Source organism: Solenopsis invicta, chromosome 9, assembly GCF_016802725.1.
Source record: "Solenopsis invicta isolate M01_SB chromosome 9, UNIL_Sinv_3.0, whole genome shotgun sequence".
NCBI classification, from domain to species: Eukaryota; Metazoa; Arthropoda; class Insecta; order Hymenoptera; family Formicidae; genus Solenopsis; species Solenopsis invicta.
The window spans coordinates 3,205,221-3,227,097 of NC_052672.1; the positions used below are offsets into that span (position 1 = coordinate 3,205,221).

The 21,877-nt window shown below is 32.0% G+C and overlaps 2 protein-coding genes and 1 long non-coding RNA gene across 6 annotated transcripts in view; 2 read left to right on the top strand and 1 right to left on the bottom strand.

The window, feature by feature from the left end:
- Window positions 1-15,018, top strand: part of LOC105196591 (transmembrane protein 132E) — a 133,334-nt gene extending 118,316 nt beyond the window's left edge. The window contains exons 6-10 of one of the 2 annotated variants that reach the window (XM_039453409.1): window positions 829-1,725; window positions 2,204-2,642; window positions 6,566-7,002; window positions 7,517-7,800; window positions 8,095-15,018. In XM_039453409.1, coding sequence (XP_039309343.1) covers window positions 829-1,725; window positions 2,204-2,642; window positions 6,566-7,002; window positions 7,517-7,800; window positions 8,095-8,824 — 2,787 coding nt within the window. In that variant the 3' untranslated portion in view covers window positions 8,825-15,018. The remainder of the gene's footprint in view (window positions 1-828; window positions 1,726-2,203; window positions 2,643-6,565; window positions 7,003-7,516; window positions 7,801-8,094) is intronic. The other variant, XM_039453410.1, reaches the window with a different exon arrangement.
- The window catches only part of LOC120356747 (TBC1 domain family member whacked-like), a 512,462-nt gene that overhangs the window by 190,513 nt on the left and 300,072 nt on the right, over window positions 1-21,877 (top strand). The gene's annotated exons all lie outside the window — the stretch shown is intronic.
- LOC105196579 overlaps window positions 1-21,877 on the bottom strand; it is a 183,825-nt gene that overhangs the window by 151,386 nt on the left and 10,562 nt on the right. The gene's annotated exons all lie outside the window — the stretch shown is intronic.

Here is a 21,877-nt window from a genome sequence, read left to right on the forward strand (position 1 = left end):
TTAACATGATTGTTATTTGTAGAAATTCAGTTAAATATTTTCAACATTTCGTAATATTAAAGTAATACAATTTATGAGTGTATAAAAAAACAAACATAATATCTCAATCAACAATTTTTTATATAAATGTTTTTCTTTATATTTCTTTTTCATTAAATATATACAATGCAATTTATTTATAAAGATGATATTTATAAAATATTTATTTTAAATTGTTTATTTAAAGGCTTTTAGAGAAAGTATTTGTTTAACGTTTATTTTAAATTTATATTTATTATATTTAACAAAATTTCTTACAAACAATTGTCGGTATCCCCATGGACTCTCCGTTGTCTCCTATCAATGCTAACCTACAGGATCTAAAAGAAAAAGCATTAAAATTGCTCCTCTTTGAATCCTTCATCTATATTTAAGATATGTAGATGATATTCTTCCAGCGGCACCGACTTCTTCATTGAGCATCATCCTGACTATTTTCAACTCCATTTCAACCCCACATTCCTTGGGAAGAATTTTAAAAAAACTATGAAATAGTTTTTTTTTGGTTTCTTACTTAGATTATCTATTCTCGTCTGGAGAATGTAAAACATTTTGTTGGATAATGATTACCTTCTCCCTTTCACACATTTAGCCCAACTTCAAATCAATAGCTTATAAAGCAAATCAATACAACTCTGAAAAAAGTACAGTTCTATCAACACTGAAGAAAAAACGTTTATAGTGTCTTGCTTCGATTCCACACAGTTTTTTTGTCTATTGGTGCAAACGGTGCAACCTAACAAACTGCACAATTTAAAATCCGTTATCATGAATGCCTCAAACTTGCAGGTATCGTCTTCATGCAGTAGCGTGTACGTGGATGGCTCGGAGATCCGAGGTTCCAGCAACGCATCGGTACTCGTCAAATATGGCACATATACTGGCCTGGCGAGATTTACTGTGTGGATGCCCGAGCTTCCGCTGGAAGTGAGCGTCGCTGACACGCGACTGAACCAGATAAAGGGTTGGAAGGTGCCAGAGGAGCATGTGACAAGTGGAAAGAGCAAACGGAGTTTGCTAAATACTACGCAGATCAAAGAGAAGACGGAAGTTGCCTCGACGTCAACAGTACCGCCAGAAATATCGATGACTGCACGAGCAAAGAAAAGGAGCGCCGTCGATTTAGAAGAGTCGATAGAGGACACATCCTTGGACGTAGATGATCCGGAAGGGCTTCTCGAGGAAGACGAGCAGGAAGAACGGTTCCGGCCCAACGGGAATGATCACGAATGGGACACAATCAATTCTATCGATCGGAATCTATCTCCGGCCAATTGCAGGTTGCGCTTCCAGCAAAGTCCAATTGAGGTGCACGCCCGATTTCTAGCGACCGATCACGACTCGGGCAGGGTTTCGTACTTCGTCAATCGGCGTACCTGGCTACGTGTCACTGATCTTGTAGCTGGTATGCTGCGTGTCTCCGATCCTAGAATAGCGACGCTTCTTCAAGGTAGGCTGGTCCAAGGACGCGGAGTGGGTCGCACGGAGGTGCAGGTGCTTTCACCAATCACGGGTAGAGTCATAGGCGCGAAAGAAATCAGGGTCGGAAATGACCGCGTGTCCGTGACGCGTCTGTCCGTGCGGGTGGTGTCCGGACTTCAACTCAGTATCAGTCCAGATACCGCAATCGAGAATGGATACATCGCCGAAACCTCGGTTACGAGGAGACTGACTGCACAGTATCAGGTATCATTGATAGTTACAATATTTTGTTTGTATCCACCTTTCAAATACACGAAAAATCTTGAGAAAAAGAACTATTTTGCAATTTGCATAGAAAAGTCAGCTAAAAAGACAATTGAAGCGTTTAATAATTTCCCCTACAGCACAGAATATTGCAAAATATCACTGCAATATTGTTACAATGTTGGAATGTTGCTACAATATTGTTGAAATATTGTACAATATTCTGTACTGTATGGGTTGACATTAGAGATAAATTATCTAATTTAAATAGTTAAACCCCAATTACATGAGTCAGTGATTATATAAGTCTTCTTATAATTTATACATAAAATTATATAATTATACGTAACACATCATATAGCTGGTTATATGTAGTTATATACCCGGAAAAAAATTTTTATATTAAACACACTCAAACACATACATCAAAATGATTACGTGAGCAAGTTAAAATTTGGCACTGTTATTGTACTAACAGGAAGGACTGCTGGACATTGACGTAGAGTTTTCGGATAGTACTCACACACCTCTTAGGGAAATCACAGTGAGCGATTACCATTTATTGGTAGAAAGTTTGGATCCGGAAGTCGTAGCATTCGCACCGATGGTTGCTTCCCATCACCCACGAGTAATCGCAGTCGGTGAAGGACGCGGCGACTTGCTGCGTGTCACTTTACAGCTAGCCGACTCTTGCCGATTATCCAGCAGACGTTCAAGCAAGGGCTCTCAGAGAACGGCGGTCACGGCATTGGCAAGCGCGTCGGCCAATGTCGAAGTGGATTTTGCCTCGAGCGAAGTGCCCAATCGGCCGGAATTCGTACAGAACGATGGTGGTGGGACTATCGGTTCTCACCACCACAGAGAACGTAAAACCAGCCGAGGGGAAGTAGCGTCCGATCTACACGACATTCTCATCGGTAAATAGACCCTGTTCCTCTTTGCTTCTAACACTTGTGTGTCTATCTAGCTTCTTTTATATTCTCTTCACTCTTCTTTCATTCTTTTCTACGCTTATAAATGTCACCTAGCAGCATGGTATGTACTTTATCCCTGCATTTCTTTAGCGGAAACTTTTTTCGCGGAACTATTTGGCTCGTACAAAGTTCCGTCTGCTTATTTATGCGTGATCTCTCTCCACACAGTTTCCGTCCAATCCTCTGAAACTGATAGTCTTTCTTCTTTGTACTGAATGTCAAATGCGTCTAGCTCTAAAAATAATTTGTAACGTAACTTGTTTGTTATTAGAGATTTTTAGAATACTTTGTTGCTTTTATAATTTAACATGAAATATATGTCAAATATTTTTACAATTTATAAACAATGATAAATTTAATCAAGAAGAAATCAATTTCAAATTTTTTGATCTTAACAATTTCTTCATATTTTTGAATCCAAGTCAATATTAGTAAAATTTTGAAATATCCAATACGTAATAAGTCAATAATATTACAGTAATATTATAATATTGCAATAATATTACAAATTACAATAAAGTATTACTAAAATTTTGCAGAATTATTACAATACAATTATAATGTAATATTTCTGTAATATTTATACTTTATTGCAGTTTGAATATAATTTTGAAATAACAAACAGACCAGATCGTTTATGTCGACAAGAAATTAATATAAATATTAAATCAATTAATAAGCGATATTGCAACGTTAATGGATTTTGAAGTCTTTTTACAATAATATAATGATAAACAAATATTAATCACGGAACATATTTCGATCTTACTTGATCCTTTTCAAACCAGCACATACATTAACAATAAAAATCGCATAAAATTGAAATTCTATCACATTTTTAATTGTCAGACTCTAAAGTCATAAACTATAGTCACATTTTATCGCTAACCGGATGATTCGAATTATAGTTACGCAAACAACATTGTCGGTAGCGCTATCCAGATTCCCAATCGTTTTGTGAATTCATGTGGTCTGAGTTCCGTTATTTTATGACAAGGGATGATGTAGCCATCAAGAACGTCACTCCGAGTCAGTAATTTAAAAATCATTAAAACATTGGCAAAACTGACGCAAACAGTAACACGGTTAAAGTTAATATTTTTCAATGACTAATACAAAATGATAACAAGTTGATTGTCAAAAGTGACTCTTCCAACCCTGGCCTTACTATTACTATTATGAAAAATTGTAGCATTATCACCAAATTATAAAAAAGTATTATAAAAAAGTAACGAATAACGGATAATCGTTACTATAATTCGTTACTTTCCATCCCTGTTTCCGGACACTTATGAAAAAACGTATACAAACTTTTGTAATCATCCAATAATATTGATGTGATATCTTTACAATATTACAACAATATTTATACTCTGCCTCATTGTAATATTTCTACGAAAAAATAATATTACTATGATATTACTGTTATATTACTTGTTATATAAATTGCTATATATATCAGTCCAATCACCACGCTGAAAATACAGACGCACATTCAGTATTCTCGCGAACTTTGCTCATCGGAAAGCAAACTTCTAGTCGCTATCTAGCCGTTGTCTAAGATGCAAACGAAAACAAAATATTAATATCGGGAAAGAACAGGAAAACCTGGAATTTTCAGAGAATTTATTTTTTACTCTTGAAAATTATAGATTTTTATAAAATCTTATTGGTACTTAAAGAAATTTAGAATTTTACTTTAAATTTAAATGCTCTCTTTCTTTTTCTGTTTCTTTCATCATTTTTGTTTCGATAATATAAAATCGATTAGTAATAAATACAATATATTCTCGTACCTAATTCTCGAGTTTTTATAAATAATTTAGTGACACAGTGAAGTCTCTATGTTTCCAGTGAACTAAATCTGTTTTATGGATAGATCATATACGTACCAGTTTCCATTATTTCTTTTTAGTACTTTGTCAAATTTAATTTTTAAAACTTAATTGGCTTTCAATTATGATTAAAGAAAACATTTAAAAATATAATAATATTAATATAAGACTTATAAGCAGGGCTAATGAGAGTCAAATGCAGTTATTAATGTACATTTCTAATTATCTCTTTCCAAATTTATTAAACATAAAAATAATTAAAACAACAAACGTTTTGACTTTAGAGTCATTCTCAGCATAACAATATTTCTGAATTGCATATAAAATAATTAGTACTCGTGAATTAGACTAATGAGAGTCAGCGCGGGTATAAGTGCGCAAATATTTATTTCTTAACGAATTACAATTTTAACGAACGTTTCGACTCGTTTTGAGTCATCTTCAGCACAATATATAAGTAAACAGTTCTAATCGTCATCAATCAGCAAAACAATCGAGTACTAATTTACGAGTACTAATTATTTTAAATTTTGGGAGTCCTTCATTAACTTCAATGTTTTGAATTGCATATAGTTGTTCACTCATCTTCAGCCTGGTTAAATCACTAGCAGATTACCATATCTAAAGTAGCATTTTTTAAATATAATATAATATCAGAGAAGGTGAAATTCTTCCTCTGTTAAGTATTAAATGGACAATTATATTAAATTAACCAAATTATCTAAATATGACTCACCCGAAATGACTGGAAAAGAAAAAGAAACTTTAGATCCTAATAATTCTAGTTCAATATACATCTGTTATAATAACTTAATTTGTAGAGAAAAATCCACAAAAAAACGATTATTGTTTGAAATCTGATATGTATCTGTTCATCAACCAGTTAAATATATGAGAAAACAAGTGAAAAATGTCAGATAGATAAAAAAAATATATATATTTATATATATATATATATACAAATAAGTATAAAAATAACCATGTGAAATGTCAAACTTAAAAATTTAGTTATTTTAATTTAATAAAATTGTCTATTTAGTACCAGTACATCTAAATCCTGTTCACTGAGAGAAAACTCGGTCACATATATAGACAGCATATGTGGAAAGAACGTAGCGCATTACCTATCGTAAATATCATATAATATCGTATATATAAATATGGCATGTTTGGACCCAGACTTAAAAAATTGACGAGGTGAAATAATTTCTACATTTCAATGTGATATAAAATCGAAATCGTAATGTATTTAAATTATATACTTCCCTCAAAAATATTGAACCAAACCATTCGACGGTATTATTTTGTCAGTCAATAAACGCAATGATATGCCTCACTTAAACTCCGTATTACGAGTCTGCACTAAGCGAGCAGTAGAGAAGAGGGAAATCTCCCTTTCTGCATAGACGCAGCCTGCGCAAAACAGACGAGTTTTCGTCCAACCTGAAGAGATTTCTTTCAGTGAATAGAGTATATATTTCTCTCAATGAACAGCGTACATAACACAAGTGAAGTATTTCACCTGTTTTTAACGTTACATTACAATTGAAAGGTGCCCTTTTGAATATGGTAACCTGCTAGTAACTCAATCGTTATCGAGCTGAAAACGAGTAAACAATTACGTGCAATTCGGAAATATTGTTACGCTGAGTATGACTCCAAAATGAGTTGAAACATTGTTTTAATTATTTTTATATTTAATAAATTTGAAAACAGTTCATAATTAGAACTATGCATTAAGAACCAGACTCTCATTAATTCTGCTTGAGTTTTGTATTTTTTACATCTCAGGAGTCCATAGTTTTATATCGTTGATAATAATTTATTTCAAAGTTGTATTAAAAAATTCTCGTATTGGGAATTTTAAATAAAAATTCTTGAAAAATCCGGGAATTCTCAGGGAATTCTTTTATAAAATTTGTGTAAACACCCTGGGGAAAGATTCTCAGCGGTTCTCTAATTCAGCACAAACGCCCCATCTCACTCTGTCCTCTCTCTCTCTTTCTCTCTCTTTGTTTTTTCTGTGCAAAGGGTTACCGCTGAAAGACGAAAAAGACGGGCACGAGCACGAGCCTTTGGTGCAGGCACGGCAGCATCGCACGGCTATAGCTAATGGCATGTCTTCAGGGGGTATGGGCGGCGTCGGCGTGCGTCACCACGGAGTTGGGACACGAATGAGTCCGCTCGAGATCGGGATGTACGTGCTGCTCGCAGCGTTCTGCTTCGCAATCGTTGTCTTCGTCGTTTCCTGCGTGGTGTACGCCAGCAAGTTCAAGCCTCAACCACCAAACTCTCCGCTATCCGGTGCGGCCATCCCGGTGCTGTCTGGCGCGGGTGCGAGAGCTCGTGCCGCCGCGAACCAGCTGGCGTCCAGTAGAAGACCACCACGCGAATCAACTACCAACGCTCACGACTGGGTATGGTTGGGTAGAGCAACCCTCGAACGAGCTGCTTGCGGTCCACAACAGGTACGTACATCAGAATAAACTCGATAATTCGCTGGTCAAACTATAAAGCTCAAACTTTCATTTGACTAGCCAGATAGTTAATTGCACAATTAGATATAATTACGTTAGTCTTATATAAATTAGTGAGAAAATCACCTCAAGTTTTTGAAAAAAAAAAATTTTTTTAATTGCAGGCTTGTTCATGCAAGCAATTAGTGACATACATTATTTTACACACAAATGTACTAAAAATACATATAGAATTTTTTTATTAGCTAAGTTTTGAAAAAAGTTAATTTGTTTTTTTGGAAGAATTAAGGAATTAAAAACAAATCAAATTTTGATAAACATAATATCGATAACGTGTATATCCAAGATTAATATTATAATTGAAATCAATTCGATTTTTCGACGAAATTGGATACTGTAAATATGTTTGCGTATTTCGATAACCCAACAATAACTTGTATTAAAAACAAAACAAGCGGGATTTTGTTGGATCAATTTTATTGAAAAAATTCTGTTTGCATCACAGGTGCGCGTAACGAGTAATCCGCTGGCCAACGAAGGCGAACCCGAGGCGGAATTGGGCACCTGCTTCGACAATCCGAATCATATCGAACTACCGTCTGCTAATCAACGATCCAGCAGCAGTGTCATTGACACCACGACTTATTCCAAAAAGGACAGAGTAGCGCGAAACAGTTTCGCAGTAAAATCCACGGTCAAGCCGACCGCAGTAATACCATCTACTACAGTTACTTCGGCGGCAACAACGGCGTCGATGGTAGCTCCGATAATGGCCACTGCGCGGAATGAGTAATTATGATTTTTATTTGAACATTATTTTCTTTCCTCGTGCAAAAGATTTATTCTGCGAAAATGAATACGTCTTCTTGCAAAAAAAGAAAATATCTGAAAAAAAATTATAACGAATCCTATCAAGATCAACATCAAGATCAATCGAAAATCATTTAGGGCTAACTATTTAAAGGGAAATATTTATCCACATTTTGTATGAGATAATATTTGATTAACTTCTTTAATACTTTTTAGCTTTTAATTATTTTTACTAATTGCTTATAATAAATCTCATTGTGAATTCTTTCACAGTAACGATGATATTCCTCCGCCTTTGCCTCCACACGGAGTACCAGTCACAAACTCGACATCAACAACGGTGACTACAACGACCACGACGTCAGTCGGCACAAACAATGTGAGCAATGGCAATAATGAAGATTATAAGCCGCCGGTACCGCCACACAGGAACACGGGGGTAGGAACGCGATTGCCGGAACCGCCGCGGAAGCATCGCCACAGAGCGTCCAGCAGTGGTAGCGGCGGCCATCACGGGAATAATCATCGACACAGCAGCAAAGCACAGCAACAGTCAAATCATCATATAATAATCAAGTCGCATGGGAAAACTAGAGTAGACAACGCAAACAAGCAAAGTGGCGAAGACGAAGAATTTGTGGAATTTATGAATCACGATGACAACAGACACCTTACAAAGGATGCCGGGAGATCCCGAGAGATCAAGAAGGCGACTATAGTCGGTAATCCCATGTATTCGTCCTTTTCTACCTCCGCTATGGTGTCTACCGCCGTCTCTACCGTAAATTCATCCACTCCTACTGGCGGTGCGGCATCATCCACCACAACATCTCCGCCGTCTTCGTCACCGTCCGCATCTTCCTCCTCATCCTCCTCTAGCTCCTGCGCCTCATCCTCCTCCCAAGACCAAGAGGAATCAGTCGCACTCGATGACCTTAATCTAGGTATGGATTACAATCAGATCATGCAATATTTCGATAACTTGAAAGAGTCGAATGCCTAGGTGAGGCCATTCGACCTTTCCGAAGGTCGAGTAGTAGTCAACGTCGATACGAAACACTGGGATTCTCGTTAATAGATACAGCGAACGCCATCGAGTTGTTTCTTTCCCCTTAAGAATTTTCGGAGAGAATTCTGTCGAGAATTCATAACAACTCGCTCTCGCAGGAACGAGATTTCGCTATCATCGAAAACGACGATTCACCGGATATTTCGTATCTTAGACTAATAATCTAGTCAGCTTCCTAGCAGCACATCAAGAATAACGCGCAAATACGTATGCATACACACATACACATACGCTCATATTAACAAATAAGAAAGGGATAATTCCTTCGCACGACTTATACAGTCTCCTGACAATTTGTTACGACTGCTAGCAATTTTTCGGCGCAATGGGTAAAAGTTCCTCAAGTATAATATAATTTCTTGATATGTACATATATATCTTATTTTTTGCATCGATACGTAAATAACAATACGTAAAATGTAATGTACGATAATAAGATGAAGAGAGTGTGAAAAAAAATTGCATCAATATTTTATAATTTATATCATAAATAAAATAAATATTATACACGGAAGATGCATATTTTTACTATACTTTTAATATTTTTATTATACTTCTATCATCCAAATTATCATTATCAAAACGATTCAACTTTTGAGTATCCTTCTCTTCTTCTTTCCTTTGCTTGTACTGGTACTTTAATATTTTTATTTACGAAATGTTTTCTTTGATAACTTTAAATAGTTTAAATCTTAGACTGTTAATAATATATTTAATAGATTTAATGTCTATCATGTGACTTATATTTTAGTAAATTTGCGCGCGAAGTGTATCGAATATCACGACTGCGAAAATTTGCTATCGTAATAAATAGTCGGAGTACTGTTTGCGTACACTCAAGAGGCTTTAAAATAATTAACTCGGTGGCCGGTGGAGTAGGTAAATCGCTCGTTCGACGACAAAAGCGTTACGCGACATTTCGACGTTCCATTTCTTACTGCAAGCTTTCCTTCATTTCATACAGGATCGTTGCGTATCTTCGGTCTCGCCCCTGTGCCATCTTGATCTCTCGTTCGAGCCTTTTCTCCGCTACCACGCGGTTCCTCCACTTGTCAAATGACAAGATAACAAGCGTCAGACAATTCGAAATACTTGTATTTCAATCGCGCATGCATTCAATAACGCAGATCGTAAAAATTCTCTAGTGTATTTTATTATTTTCGTGTTACTTTCAAAGACATTTTTGCATTCTTTACGTCAAATTTTATACTATGGCTATTCAAAGAAAACAGAATAGTCAAAAATACGTCAAAATAATATCAAAATATGATCGAAAATGACGTTAAAATATCATGGTTTTTATATTTTTGACCACGGTAAAAAATTTTTCCTATAATTTATTTTTATTGCTAAAATAAATCTTATCAATTTGCATCACATTTCAGAATGTCACTTTTGTCACACGATCAAAAATATATATTGAAAGAAAAAGTTTACAGTATTCTTAGTCGGTCATTCATCTATGCCATATTTATCATATACTTTCATAATAATAAGCATATACAGTCGAGAAACGTATAACGCATTTTCTAAAAGTCAAAAAAACAAAATAAAAAAGTTAAGTCATTGTTAAATCATCTAAAGAAACTCACGGAAGTATTCCCCTCCGAGTTTGATGAGCTTTTAATACGTCTGGATCAAAATAAGGGACACATATTTTTTTAATCGTACTCTAACGCAAGGACGAAACACTCCTTTAAAGAAAATAGGTTTTTTTTCTTTTGCAGCAAATATCGTCGAAACTAAGGCATAGAAAAAAAGTTCTGAATGAAAATTGAATGGCTTGAAAAGTATAATAGCAATGAAAAAATTTTTTTAAATATGAGTAGGTAAGTGTGATAAGGGACAATTAAAAACAATTTTCTTTGTAAGATCAATATTTAAATTATAACCAAAAGTAATATAAATTTGGTCATTGGTCGTCAGTTTTTCCGAACTATCCTTAAATAAATTTCTCGAATTTGTTGTTCAAAATTCGCGGAGAGTAATCCGCTAGATTCTTATAAGTCTTACACATGACAATGTAATTTATTTGATAGAAGATGCAAAAAGACGTACTCTTGAATTTATTATGCATATCAAAAACTAATTAACATTTTTCATACAAAAAGAAATAAAGAAAAGAAAATTTTCTGTCACTGAGTGTCTAATCACCACGTCTTTTCTGCCAATGTTCAATTTTTATTCAATACTCGCTTCACGGGTAACGCAATCAATGATGAGCTTTTTCTGAACTGTTCAGTTCACGAACTACCAATCAATTAGTTAAGTTCGGTATGCGAAGCGCGATCGAAATACGGCGAAGCATTTATTTGCGACTTAATCCAGTCGCATCGGAGGACACATATTTATTCAACCGTACATTATAATGTTTGTAAATTTTGCTTCGTAAGACTGTGTACATATATATATATATATACATATATTATACATATAGATAGAGCGCATGTTAATTATGAACTTACAAGTTTAAAATTATATTTGAATGGCTAATAGAAAATTGCGAATCGTTGCACGCATCGTTTGACGAAAAACTCGTTCGGCTGTACAGAATGAGAAGTAACGCCGACGGCAAAATACGCGTACGTTATGGATTTTATAATGTTCGAATGCTGCTCTCTGAGATCGCTTTTGAATTACACTTCATCTCTCGAAATTCCATAATCTTTTTAAATACGTCGCGCACTTTTTATTTAACTGAAAGTACTTTCATTACATGAACGCATCCACACATATGGCATCGTTGAAGCGAGATCGGTATCTGGATATATGAAGCATTTTATACTTAATTATAATGTGCATCGACGCATCCCATACAGCACAGAAACATTGCAGAAATATTTTGTTGTAACATTCTAAAAACGTTATAAATTGTTGTTACAATATTGTTACAATATTACTGCAACATTGCAGCAATAGTAAAATGTATATCTTTAGAAATATTGCAGCATTATTATAATATGATACTGACTGAACTCAGTCTGCTGCCATATGTAAACGCGCGGCGAAAGAGGACCGCACGGCGCTACGAGGCGCGCGGAAAATTGTTTATTACAAACGACAATGGACACATGAGCGATGCGGTGCCACTTAAAAAAAACAATTTTCCGCGTACCTAGCAATAATAATCACTGGGCAGACATATCTAATCGCGCTTGCATTTGCCGGTAGGCTTGACAAACTATCTTTAGTAATTAATATTTCATTAATTATTGCAAATTTTGCAAAATAATAAAAAATGTTTCTAGTCAGTCTGTCTGGTTCTATTAGCTCACGAGAGGTGGTCATTACTGGATACACTCTTTATAGATTATATACAGTATATATGTATATATCCCAGAAATGGGGAACGTGAAAGCGATCGAGTGGAACAAAAAAATCGTACATTATTTTAAGATATTCGCTATAATTATCGGCTTAAAAAATAAAACGAACCAATGTGCGGTATCAAGTGCGCATCAAGCTGCGTCACTTTTCTCTCGCCGTCACAATACTACGAATTCGCAAGGCGTGCCCATACATTGGTACAAAAATTTTTTATTTTTAAAGTCGATAATTATAGCAAATATCCCAAAACGATGTAAAACTTTTTTATTCCTCTTGACCTCTTACACGTTTCCAGTGCAGCTCATACCACATTTTTGGGACATCCTGTATATGATATTCCGTCTTCTGTTTTATCTTGTGTGATTTTTTAATTGTGAAAATTAAAACTTTGCAATATCTATCTAATGGCAGTAGCGCGTACTACTTACGGGGCATTATTTCTCATGTAGAATATTATTTTTCACAATATTTTTGAAACGTTGCTGCAACATTATTACAAAAAAGTCTTTGCAATGTTTTCAGCAATTCCTACAAACTTCTGTGCTGTATGAAATATATTTGGATACGGCATTGCGATACGATACTTTAATTAAGTGCGCTCTTGCTTTAAACATTTGTATCTAGGTATTATAATATATCTGTTACTGTAACGTGTATACACACGTGTACATATATTATATATATTTGCCATATCAAATATATAATTGTATATTTACCATAAAAATATTATCCGGAATATTGAAGTCAGTTGTACGTTATGAAGAAGATGTCCCATTGTTTTGTAACATACCTATTCAGTTTAGATTTTATTTACAGTCATTAGTTTGTCGCAATGTTTCAGCAATGTTCGGACTATCAAGTATGTATGTTGCAGAATTTTTAATGACTGTTTCATGTAGGTGCTATTTCGAAAAATGTATGTATCTGTTATAAAAAACACATCTTTATCATATAACCATATTTGTACCTAGATACAAAAAGGAAATGTATATAACCAATATGTTTGAAAGTTTGTATAAACTAAGTGAATATTATTGCCTATAATTGATTTATTAATAAAAAAACAAATATAACTTATTATTTACGTCATGCAAGTAAAAAATAATGGAAAAATTATTCTTAGGACAATTTTTCAAAATGATCAATTTGATTAAAAATTGAGTAATCTCTTTTACAACATTGACAGTAACATGTTACTTGTAACGTACGATAATAATTGTTACTCTTTTTTTTTGTCTGTAACGACATTATTACATTTTTACAATGATAAGAAATTTTCTTGTTAATTTATAAATTATATAATACATAAAATAATTATTTAGTACCTCACCTCACCCCAAATAATGTTAACTTTAACGTATGTTATCAAGGTCATGATCTTCTAAGAGTAACATCCAAGAGATATTAATCGTCGCTCATTATTCATTGAAAAGTCTTAACAAAAAATGTTTCATAAATGAAACAAAAATTTTCAAATTTGGAAATTACATTGAGTTGAGTTGGGTTGGGTTAAGAAAAAGTTCCACGCATGTACTTTCCACAAGAAGCGAGTCATACTCCATGTTCCACCTGCAAAACGAGACCTATAGTTGTTCTGTTTCATAGAGATTTTCAACTTTTACGAAGCAAGATCAATCCTCCTCTATTACGAAACGAGATTTAAAATTCTACAATTCCACCGCCCTTCCAACTTACAAAATAATGAAAAAAAACACGAGTATAATAATCATAGAATTATAGGTCTCATTTCACGCCGTAAACAGAATATGAGATGGACTTTACATGGAAGTATTACATGCGTGGGCAAAACTCTTTCCCCTGCACCCTTATTTCACAATATTGATAACTTAATCCATTCTAATTTCCAATTGAAAAAAATTTAATTCCGTTAATGATAATTTTCTCATTTGGAAACATTTTTTGTTAATAAACTTTTTAATAAAAAATAAGCAATAATTGAAACCTTTTAAATATTGTTCAAGTTGTTATAATCTTGACAACATATCTTGAATCCATGGATGTCAAGATCGAAGTTGGAGCCCGATCTCCTAATCGATATATTTATCAAACATGAAAATTGTTTTGTTAACTTTTTAATAAACTATGGACGACAGTTAAAATCATTGAACTGTTATTCAGGGACATGACTTTGCCAACATATGTCAAGATCATTAGAGATGGATCGTCTATATTAATTAATTGCCATCGGCAAAAAGATATTTTATGGAAGACAATTTATTTTGTTATATGACATCATTATTTTATTCCGTTGATTTCGTATAAATTCATACGAACCTCAACAAAACATGTAATGATTGAATACTACTCTACATAAGCATAAAGATACTTTTTAAAAAACAATCCGTGGATAATCAGGCAGAGCATGTTCACTTGATGTATACATACTTTCACTCGTATTCGTAACAGCGAAGAGAAAGAAAGAAAAAGAAAAATAATCGTTTGTTCTTCCCGATCGACTAAAATAATTACGAACTCATCTGCGTTTCCACTGTTTTTCATATAACTGATCACCGCAAAGCAATTGAATAAAACAAAGGTCAAAGACAATTTAAGTGTGAACGACCTACTCCAAGGATCAACCAGAAAACCTATAATTATGTACGTATTTAAGGACTACAGTGTCTATGTATGTAACTCTGTAAGTTGTGTGTCAGCACATCACAAGGGACAATAGTAAACTGATCCATCGGCGGCGAACGGCGTTCGGCGAACAATCGACATCTCGTTGTCGACGATAAAAAAACGTCAAAAAACACAAGAAAATAAGTACGATTATATGGTTACATAAATATTGAAAAAAAGAGCCGAAACGACGTAAGAGTATTCCGAGAATCTAGTCTTATAGCATAATTATTATAATACATTATATATATGTATGTGTGCGTATGCGTGTGTGTACGTGTATGTGCGCGCGCGCACATAAGCATACATATACACATACATATATATGTGTATATATATACATACATATACATAAATATATAAAATATTAATCAATGCAATGTACGTTGCCTTTCGCCCATTGATATACGTATCTTACGAATGCCCCACGGTCACCGTCAATGCGTCAAACTTAATGTACATCAACCCTTAATATGACAAAAACGAATCGCTCATTAAGATGTTCCTAAAATCGGATAAAAAAAAAGATATATTTTCTGGTGAAAATTTTACTCAAAATTTTTCGCATAATTTTTTAAAATGTCTATATAAAATTCTATACAATTATTTCTATATAAATTTGATAACTTTTTCAAAAAATTTTTCAGATTTTTTAAATAATTTAGAACAATTTTAAAAAATACAAAAATATAAAATAAATAATTTTGAAAATCTAAATCTTTGTTAAATTGACATAATATCTAAAATATTTGGAACAATTTAAAAAAATACAAAAATATAAAATAAATAATTTTGAAAATCTAAATTTTTTTTTAATTAACATAATATCTAAAATATTTAAACCAATGTAAACTATTAGACATAGATATTTGGGTTAGTACTTGAGATACTTTACTGTCAAACATTTTTTTATTTTTATTTTTTTTATTTTTATATATATATATATATATATATATTTTTTTTTTGTTTACTTTTATTTCGGAGCCCAATGTTAAGGGCTCACCTTCAAAACGGATGATTTCATCATCATTTTATTAGATATTCGAGAAATCTCATAATACTGCGCTTTTTATTCTACCTTGTGTTAATTATGAGAAATAAAACGCTTCCACGTCTATTTGTCAATGCGTATACTTGCCCGATTCTATTACAGCAACAAAGATTTCTTTCAGAACAAATATGAAAAAATTTATATCTTTTATAAAAATCCTTATGCATATATATGAATTCTAATATATTCTAAGTTTTTCATTACATAATTTTTAAAAAGATAAAAAAAATTTTTTTAATTTAAGATATTTTTTAGAATCTTCATAAATTTAAAATATAAAAAATTCTTAAAAATGTTATAAAATATTGAGAAAAAATTTCACCAGAATTTATTAAAATATAATATATTTTAAAAATTAGACTGCATGAAAAGAACAAAACAAGTGAAAGAATGTTTTTGTCAATAACAACATAGCATAGAAACCTTCGTATTGGACTGCGTTCAAATTCACCACTTGAGTGTTTCTCAGTATCATTTTATCCTTATTATTTACTGAATGTTAGATAAGAATAAAATGATGGGAGCATTGAAGTAAGAAATCTGATAAATATACACCTGACTGACATGATGCGGGCACTCGACTCTCACTAGTGCTTAATGTTGCATAAAACACAGAAATAAATATATAATTTCATGTCATGTTATATAAATTTCATGTTATATAAATTTACAGTTTGTTATATAAATTCACCATATCAGTTAAGATTGAATAGTTTTTTAATCGATTGTAAAAATTATAGATTATTCTTCTATCCGACAGCTATTGATTCTTTATGAATTTTTCTTGTAATTTAATCCAGATGATGAAATCGGATCAAAAATCAATCACTTTACAAAATTACAAAATAATCTTAATTATCTATTTTATAATATGAATTTTATAGACACTGCTTTCTGCAGTTGGTTCTTATGCCTTAAAAACGACTCTTGATAGCATATCCAGCCAGAAATGATTAGTCAAATTGACATGATTCGATATTAATAATATCGGTCAATCGACAATCGAAAGGATATTACAAAAAGTCCTGTTTTTGCTGTGCTCGGGAAAACTAAAACAGTTGCTCTCTGGTTTTCACCTGTAAGAAGCTACATACCCTCAACTTTAAAAATTAATTTATTTCGACAGAAATAAATTGTACTGAATTGTGCTAGGTTTGTCACATTATGCCCGATATTAAAACTGTATGAAAAATACAATCAAATATGAGAAAAAACAAATTTTCAGCCGCCCTCACTTCTCAATTTTCTTAATTTTCTCGGCAATGCTGAGTTGTACTAGATTCTGTTAATATTGTGTCAAAGTATTACTTTCAAATACTGATAACAAAAGAAATTATAATAAGCAAAAGATTTGTAACAATTCTGTATAGATCTAACGTTTACATTCGCATTAATTATTTATATGATATAAAATTGTATATCTGAGTTGTGCTCAGCATAGCATAATAAGTTAGCAACAACCTTCAAATTCTATAGATATAGAGCAACAAGATTAAGCCCACTTTATTCTTGCTTAGTACTCAAATTTTCTATCCAACTATAAACTTATTTGCATTTTGGTCTAATATTTGTAATAATTTGAAATATCGGATGTAATATCTGAACTAACTATATTCTACATGACCCTATATAGCTAAGCTTTGTGATTTTTTTTAATTTTTTGCTGAGTTTAAAATTAAAAACTGATGGCCTGATTCAAAGTAGGAAACATTTCTAAACATTAATTTAAAATATAGGACAGTTTTAAATATTTACGTGGGTACGGTGAAGATTTTTAGAAAAAGTATTAGATCATATTATGCATATTATATATACTCTATATGGTCCAATTATATTATTTCTTCATTTTCACATAAAAGTTTAAGAAAAATAGATAATAAAGTGATCTAATGTTACATTTACAAGTTTATATTAACATATTGACATATTTTTTAACATATTAACTTATAAAAATACATAGAACTATTTTTGTCAACAATCCATTAACAGTAAGTAAATTATTGACTTATCTTAACTTTTCTCCTTTAAAACTATATACTTATAAATCGGAATTTAATAAATAGATAAAAATTTATGATCTAAAGTAATAAAAGTACTGAAAAAACATTACAATTGATGTGTGTGTACTCATTATTGATCTAGACTATATTGAGTATATCTATCTTACAAAAAGTTTTTTCTTTGATTATAAAAAGGATTCTATGACGAAAGTATAAATTAAATCTATCGTTGTAAAATATAAACATAGAACAATAATAATATGAAATGCGGATATTAATATCTATCACTTGGCAATTATAAAAAGCCGTGACTTTCCTATAAAACATTAAATGAGAAGCATAATCAAATTCTACTTTTAACTTTATTATCAACAACAGAATACACAAATTGTGCAGTCAATTGTTGCAAAAAAGCCATGTTGACAGCCTATATGACACTTATTTGTTCAATTTATCTGTAACTACTTAGAAACAACCAGTAGGCTATATTGGGTACCATATACAGTTTATTTACCTTACAAGAATAAATATAAAATATTGTATCTATGCATTCTGTTATAAATAATTGAACAATACTATCAAATACACGAGCGTTTATAATGGTAATTCTCTGTTTCGAAAATATTTCCATTTTGTAAAATAACGATTTGAATCTTTTTCTTCCACAAATTTCTGTAAAATCGAGCAAGCTATAGAATCAAAATGTAAAATTTGAACAATATCGAAGAATATTAGCACAATCTAGCACAACCCAGTATAACTGAGAAAATTAAGAAAATTGAAAAGTAAGAGACTGACATAAAATTCGTTTCTTTTTTTGCATTTTTTTCATTTTTTCATTTTTTATTTTTATTTTTCATATTAGTTTTAACATCGGACATAATGTGGTACAAACCTATCACAATTTAATACAAGTGTTGAAATAATTATTTCTAAAAACTAAGAGCTAACTTCTTACAGATCTGGTTTTCGGTCAGAGACGCCGGCTTTTCGAACGTATCTCCAGTTCTTCAGCAGCAGAAGAAATCCCTGGCTAACTCCTTTAAATTTTGATGACTTGTTTTATGAAAGTAGTGTAATCACCTCTAATTTTCGTTGGGAGACTTCGACTTTTGGAACTCATCTCTGGCAGGAGAACCAGATTTGAAGATCTCTTGTTTTAGAAAAGACAATTTAGATAACAATAGAGTTGCAACGATAATTCGGCTACTATTTGATATTCTGCTATTCGGCAATGTTAAAAGAAAATAATAATATTAATAATAATAATAATAATTTTCAAAGTAAAAATAGGAGGTAAAGATGCAACAAATAGTAATATTCGACAGTCATAAATCGAATAGTTGAATAGTCAGCAAATATTTGACACAGATAAAAACATGTAAGTATTGACGAATATAGAGAAAAAAAAAATATCGAAAAAATATCAAAAAAAAAAGGATTATCGAAAATAAGAAAAAGAATATCGCATAATTACCAAATATTCGGTGCAACTCGTCAAATATTCGTCGCAACTTTAGATAATAGTGATTAATCTCCGACGATTTTAGACTGGAGAGCTGTCGATCTCTGGCAAAACACTGTTCTGAAAACTAATGGTTGCTGCATCTAATCTTTCCGCTAATAAATGTTTTTATAAGATATTCTATTTTTTTAATATCAAAACTAGTGCTCGGAAACATCAGGTGATCGAATAGCTTGGGCAGTTCAAATTTCAAGATCGAACATCAAGTAGTTTGAACTTCTCTAAACCAAAGGTATATTTGAACTGTTTAAACTCACTTCAGATCCAAAAGTTTGAAATATTAAAATTCAAGTCTAAATTTTTTGACATAATATTAATGTAGAAAAAAAGACTCGTGAAAAACTATTCTTTTGTTTCCCATTTTCTTTATTGTTCAATCTATCCGAATTTCAGATATTACGAATTGACATTACAGATCGATCACTTCTTGAGTTCAAACTGTCCAAAATATTTGAACTAAATGCTTATTTTTTTACTTCAAATTATTTGAACGGATAAAACATGCAATATATTCGAACTTTTGTCTGAACCATAATCAAAACGTAATATATCATACTGTATTATCAATATATATGAATACTTATAGTGTAGCAAGCTGTCTTGCGAATGACTGCAACGTCTCGTGTTTCTCTAATTTAAATTTGATTTTTTTTTTAATGTTTCCGTCACGTGACATAATTGACTATCACTATCGAATTGCTCGTCTCGAAAATTCCGCTACATTCTATATGAATGTCTTAGCTAGTTCGACCAGTTTGACTATTCTAATTCTTTTAAAGAGCTATGTTTAAAACTAAAAGTAACGGTGCGCAGTTCAAATGAATTGAAAACTGTATATAAAAATCATATTTGAAATATTATTTCAGCACCAAAATCTATTATTTTTATGGTCCTTCTTCTATTTACTTTGTTGCATAAAAAATGATGTTTTGTACTTTCTCTGAGCACAACAAACACAGCTAAGCCTTTGTGTAATACCTTTTTTTTGCCGATTCATTAGTCGATAGCAGTGTTGGACATCAATCAATTAAATCTTTAATTAATTAATTAATTGAATATTTAATTGTGTTGTTTCAATTACAATTAAACTATTAATTGCAGCTTACAATTAAATAATTAATTGCAGATTGCAATTAAAGTTTTAATTGCAACTAAAGTTAAGTTGCGATTGATATATTAATTGAAAAAGCACAATTAACACTTATTACTTGCAATCTGTTCATAAGTCAAAGATTTTAAATAAAACTATAAATGTAAATAAATTCCTGCTTTAATCTCAAAACAAACCCGAACAGTGAAGCGGAATAATCTCATTCCGCCCCATCATACTCGTTACATCTCATATCAACAATTTTACTTTTCAGTTTAAGCTTCTAAGCGAAAGTAAATAGCTATTGTGTATTTGTGCACGAGATCTTAATATTAATGAATGACATTGAAAACCAGTTATGCCGAATAAGTTTTATTTGCTCGAACTACACACACTGTTCGCTCTCTAATAAACAGTATGAAAATTGATAGTTCAATTGTTAATTGCACATATAATTAAAATTAATAAATAATCAATTAGTTTTAACTGTAAGGACGATTAACAATTAATTAATTGTAATCATTTATACAACCCATAATTACAATTAAGTTATTTAATTGTCAATTGCAATTAAAAATAAAATTTTAATTGTTAATTGTCAAAACAATTATATTGTACCCAACACTGATTGATAGTCGATTCAATTTAAAAATGGACTTAAATTTTGACTAGTCGATTCGACGTCGATTTAATATCGATTTCGTACTAACATATGTATGCAACCTGTTTGATAAAAATGTGTCCGAAGACTTTTACCTGGAAACCATTAGACAGGAAATGGGAACAAAAACCTACTCTTAAGAGAATTTGTAAAAAAATGCGAGTTATCGTTCGATAAAAGAACGTATTTCGTCATGAATGTTGCATATGCATCATGATTTAAAGCCATGTTTCTCTGTGCATATCCGAAAAGACAGACAATGTGCGCGAAGTGGCTATTAAGTACATGACAAAGTCTACATATCTAAACATATGTAAAAAAGTAGGTAAAACGCTATTTACAAATAAAAAATCAGCCAAAACGTGAATCTCCGCAGAAAACGAAGGACAAACTGATCTAGATTACAAATGTTTACGAACAATCATCTTTCATTTCGTAAGGGGAAGTCATTGCGTCAAAAAAATGTAAATATACCATGTGACACAATAAGAAGACATATACGTTCTTATGTTATGAAATATCAGAATACTTAAAAAATATTTACTATCCGAAGAACATGTTGAAAAAGTAATCATTTTGATGCAAAAAAACTTAGATTGGAATAATTAATAATTTTTTCCGACGAAATTTCTTTTTAGACACGTAATTTCATCACTTGAATCTGGTAATCACGCCAGCACTTATCTAGCA